The following is a 5,403-nucleotide window of genomic DNA, read 5'->3' on the forward strand; positions in this document are numbered from 1 at the left end:
AACCTCTCTTGACCTACTAACCACACCCTTTCTAATGCACCCCAGGATGCCATTGGCCTTCTTGGCCACAAGGGCACATTGCTGGCTCATGGTCATCCTCCTGTCTACCAGGACCCCCAGGTCTCTTTCACCTACACTACTCTCCAGCAGTTCAGCCCCCAACCTGTACTGGGACATGGTGTTGTTCTTCCCCAAATGCAAAACTCTACACTTCCCCTTGTTGAATTTCATCATGTTTCTCCCCGCCCAACTCTCCAGCCTAGCATCTTTCTTTCATTAGTTACAGTTTCTCAGATGAAAAAATCAGGTTGATGTCCCTGTGACTGATCATGCCAAAGCTCCCACTCATTATCAACATCACATCAGTAACATTTTGGTTCTGCTACTGCAGATCTCAGACAAAGGAGAGACTATGTCAAATACCTATTTATTTACAACAGAACTACTGCCAAAGATGAACACTTTAGCCTAAATAAATTATACTGTTAATAAAAAATTATGCCCATAAAACTTATGCAAGGGTAGGTGTAATACAAGATTATTTTAGTGTAACCACACAGTTGGCAAAGCAGAGCTAAGACAAACGAGTATCTGTGTCTAGAAGAAAATACAAATAGAAGACTGATCCTTATTTCAACTTCAAGCAAGCTAATACCTTCCAGTATGTAGGTGAAGATAAATTCTTATTTTTGCCATTCAATTATTTTTGCCATTACAATTATTCATACAAAGCCATAAGCCTGTGCTGAAAATAAGGTGAAAACTTCTATACTCGAACCTACAGAATGTTAAAGAAAAGTCACTCTTACATCAATCTTTGATGTCTTTGAGAAGGCTCCCACAGGATGAACATGATCATACAGAATAATAACTCCCACCATCACCCGCATGCAGAACATAAGGGTCTCTTCACTGGTGAATCTACTCCTGTACTCCCTGCAAAACAGAAGAAAAGAAATGAAGTCTTGACTTTTCACCAGACAATTTTGCAAACCAGACTATGGGAGCATTAAATATGAACTGACATTTTTGTTAAGGCCGAAGATGCACCTAAGTAACATCTCTCAGTAAGATATTTTAAAGATCTCTGAATTACACTGTCAATTTAGAAGAATTATTAGAAGCAAATACAGATTTGTAAACCCCTCCTGACTGCCCTTCACAGTTCAGTTCCTCACTTCAGCAAAGTATTTCTGATGGTAACTTCATAGACTTCCACAGTTCCTGAAGTATGATGGAGACTGATCATACTTCTATTTAATCTCAGAAACACAACACACCAGAACCTCAAAGGAAAGCTACTCTTTCTGCTTGTCTACTGTGATTAATTGATTTTCAATATAAAACTTCAGCTTTTTTTACTTAAACATATCATTAACAATACCAAAATCTGTACTACACCACCTCTCAGTTTACAGTAGCTTCAACTTTTATTCTTACACAGCATCAGACCATAAACAGATTTAAAGGCTACAGACATTATGATGTGAGAATGCTTGATTACCCCACAATAAGAATGAAGTACCAGATAATCTTCTTGTAGATGACTCACAAGTTTCAGTTTCTCTACTGTTGCCAAAAAATAAGCTGACACATGAAGTTTATTTTCAATTGCTCCTCCTGAGACTGTGAGATGAGTCCTACCTCCTACATACACTTCTCCAGAATTTTCATAAACAAACACTGCCTTGACTCTATCTTGTGTTTTCCACTCAAAGAGACCTGTAACCTAATAAATACTCAGATGAATGCATAGCTAAGCAACAGCTACATCTATATTAAGCAGAAAGGAATGCACTGGTACAGTTTCCACACAGCTGAACTATCTCCTACCCAAAATAAGATGGCTGCATCCAAAAAAGATCTACTCCAAGGATCCCCAAAATAGTCTCTGTGTATCACTTGCAAATGTACAGCTTGGAAGAGACAAAATCATGCCCTGAAGTGTGCTAGTGACTGAGCAGCATGGGCAACCCAGAGACAGCAGCAGGGCTATGGCACTGGGCAGGCAGGGCACAGAGACTGAAGCCTGTGTGGTAGAGACTACACTTGTATTTTAACCTTTTGTTGAAACACAGAATGATAGAAGGGTTTGGATTGGAAGGGGCCTTCCAGATCATCAGGGACACCTCCCACCAGCCCAGGCTGCACAAGCCCCATCCAACCTGCCCTTGAATACCTCCAGAGATGGGGCAGCCACAGCTTCCCTGGGCAACCTGTTCCAGTGCCTTCCTACCCTCATGGGGAAGAATTTCTTCCCGATGTCTGACCTATATCTCCCCTCTTTCAGTTTAAAACCATCACCCCTTGTCCTGTCACTGCCCTCTCTGGTGAAAAGTCCCTCCCCAGCTTTCCTGGAGCTCCTTCAGGCACTGGAAGGCTGATGGGCTCACCATCTAAGCTTTCTCTAACAAAAATCAATTAATGAAAAAAATAAACAAAACTGATTCATGAAAAATATCACAAGGCAGTGAAAAGAGGAGGCAAAGCTTTCTAACACCAGCTCATGTTTTGTATACAAAAGTGATAACAACTCGAAGCAACCATACAGGAATTAATTTGGAAAAATCTATGCTTGGCTACTGAAAGTACAACACAAATTCTATTCTAGAAGAAAACCAAGATTTAAGGCAAAACTTACGGTGTTTCCAACATGACTTTACATACACTGGCCATAGTGCTTAGACAGTCTGTTGTGTTTTCAATTGGTAAGGTTTTGTTCTGGAAGGATTAAAAAGAGCCAATGTTCAGCAAACCATCTTGTAAAATTAGCACAAAAAATGTCTGTGTTAGAACACATTTTCTCCCCCATTACCTACTTCTGATACAAAATGTGTAGTTGCATTACTGAGTGTTTTCAGCATTGGTGTGGCTTCTGCATAAAACAGGGACATCCTATTGGCCATTTCATTGTTTACTTCATTCTCAATGTCTAGCTGATGAAAAGATGAGAAAAAACAGTCAGTAAAACTCCTGAAAATCTTGCCAGCAGCAAGAGAGACACACGGTACGTGCTGAAGTCAGCAAGCAGATTGTTGCATGAATAGTTCCCCTCTAATTACTTCATCCAACTGCTGATTAACTCTCAGCATGAAGGAGAGAACAGTTAGTGAATCAAAAGAAAAAAAAAACCATTACCAGAAATGGCATAAATGCCCACTAATAAATACCTCAGTGTGAACAGATCAGATGTTATTCACTTACATGCATGTTGTTTATTCTGTTGCGATTTATTGTCCGCCTATAGTAACTGAAGTCATTCTGAATGGCTGGGTTTCTCATCTGCAAGGAAGCCAAATGGAGAACAATCAGTTTTGGTTCAAAATCCACAAAAAAAACCCCACAACCCAGCACGTGTTAAAAGCCTTTCCTAACCTTAAGTTCATCAAAACGAAGAGTAAAATGTAAGATTTCTGCAAACTCTTTCGCTAGAGCCTGTTCCCGTTCCAGGTGCTGAGTTGGAGTGTAAGGTGGGCAGGTCAAGGACTCCAACAAGCTCTGCAGGGCTTTCTCTGAAGAAAAACCAGAAGACCAAATTCTATTCAGTCCACATTATGACAAAGTACCTAAATAGACCCTCTGGACATCTAGAGCCCTAACAGAAATGCTTTTTTTCTTACTATCTAAGCTGAGAAACATGAGCTAAAGGCACCTTCCTTGCCAGGAAGAACAATAATCCTTTCAAAGTCTGTGGAAAAAGAACTTTCCTATTTATTTCTATATAAAGTAGTCACATAGACACAGCAGAACAGGGCTCACCTAATCTGAGGGAAAACTCATAGAAGCGCTTCAGCCTCACAACCAGAGGACACACTGAATTCCAGGCTTTCTCTTGCAACTGGATATCATTGGGGTTTTGTATTGCCTGCAATGGAAATGGAAAAACCTGTGATCTATGAAGAACAAGCAAAATCTGGAAGTTTTCTAGTTCACTATCTTGGGAAGTGTGATACCCAGAACAACGACAAAAAATTGCATTTTACAGAATATGAAATTAGTGAGTCCCAAAAATATAATTTTTCCCACCTTTCCTTTCCCCCCCTGTAACACAGTTACTTAAAATGATTCACTCAAACTCACCACTGACATAGAGGAATATGTTTTAACACATTATTTGGGGAAAATACATGGCAGAAACATTGGGGAAGACCTGTATGGCTGTAGGTTAGAGAAAACCCCCCTTTTTTTTAAGGTTCTGCTGTTTTTCTAATCTTCAACATATCCAGGTTCTTGAGCAACCAACAGTTCATGCAAACAGTAACTGCAAAGCTGATGCAGGGAAAGGTTTAGTCAGCTGAGCCAAATCTTAATCTACAGTTCAGAATTGTCCTTCAGGACCAGTTTCACACAGTAAGATGCCTGCAAAGCAGGCAGGTTATAAGTTACTGAGCTTCATTATTTCACTTAACAAAGAAGAACAACTATTTTCAACTTCTTTTTAGAGTCTATTTCTAACATCTGAGTATTATTTCCTCCTTTGACTTCTATAGTAAGACACATGACACGTGGTATTTTCAATGGAGTTTCTCAAAGTGAAAAATAATTACTAATTACTAACAGGAAACCTAAAAGAAGTTCCAACAAGGACCATTTAATGATTTGACATTCAGATTTTACATTCAGCTTCACACCAAATCTGCAATGTATTTTCTTAATAATATTTCAACCAAGATTTTCATCCTGTTTCATAGAAGGTGCTTGGATACAGAAGCAAAGAACATGTTGAGTTTTGCTTGATTTGGCTTCCAAAGAACTGTCACAAACAAACATACATCTCTAATTTCTTGTCCAGCTCCTTTGTAAGCCTGGAGGTCTGCAAGCATACTTTCTGAGTCCTGCAAAACTGCACTGATCTGGTTCCACACCTCCCTCTCTCCATCTGTGGGCTGTGCATCTAAGGAACAGGAAAGCAAAAGACACAAAGTCAAAAGGCAGCTGCGACACAAATGGCAAGATCACTCAGTTCTACCTCACAGCTTGTCTCTGTGCAACTCCACTCTGGTGTGTTTTTGAAAACCAGACAATCACACTTGCTTTCTATGGCAGGGAAGGGAAAACAGGGCAGTTTTGTATGCTCTGGCTCATAATGGCTCTTCTCAAAATGCAGCATTTTAAAGTGAAGCAGTGCCATAAAGCAATGTCACTGGAAAACAGGATAATGCATCAGTCCTTCAGTGAAAATGTCCCTCTTTTTCACAAGCTCCACAGCTCAATTTCAAAGAATTGTTCACTTTTCTTGCAGTCTGGGGATAAAACCAGGCCTTTCAGTGGATGGAGCAGGAAAATATCATGCTGTGGGATACAAGCACTTTGACTTTCCTCCAGGCTTCCTCAGTCAAGGTAATTTACTGCTGCTTTTGTAAAATACAGACACAATGCTATGAAAAAGAAACCTTTTTCTCA

General features: G+C 39.8%; 1 protein-coding gene across 2 annotated transcripts in view; it reads right to left on the reverse strand.

The window, feature by feature from the left end:
- Nucleotides 1-5,403, reverse strand: part of FAM49A (family with sequence similarity 49, member A) — a 40,482-nt gene that overhangs the window by 3,558 nt on the left and 31,521 nt on the right. For both annotated transcript variants that reach the window (XM_010002365.1, XM_010002364.1), the window contains 7 exons: nt 4,773-4,894; nt 3,760-3,865; nt 3,376-3,512; nt 3,205-3,282; nt 2,820-2,936; nt 2,642-2,721; nt 810-936 (listed from right to left, as the gene is read on the reverse strand). In XM_010002365.1, coding sequence (XP_010000667.1) covers nt 810-936; nt 2,642-2,721; nt 2,820-2,936; nt 3,205-3,282; nt 3,376-3,512; nt 3,760-3,865; nt 4,773-4,894 — 767 coding nt within the window. The remainder of the gene's footprint in view (nt 1-809; nt 937-2,641; nt 2,722-2,819; nt 2,937-3,204; nt 3,283-3,375; nt 3,513-3,759; nt 3,866-4,772; nt 4,895-5,403) is intronic.

The sequence above is a fragment of the Chaetura pelagica genome, unplaced genomic scaffold, assembly GCF_000747805.2.
Source record: "Chaetura pelagica isolate M959 unplaced genomic scaffold, ChaPel_1.0 scaffold46, whole genome shotgun sequence".
In the NCBI taxonomy this organism is placed as follows: domain Eukaryota; kingdom Metazoa; phylum Chordata; class Aves; order Apodiformes; family Apodidae; genus Chaetura; species Chaetura pelagica.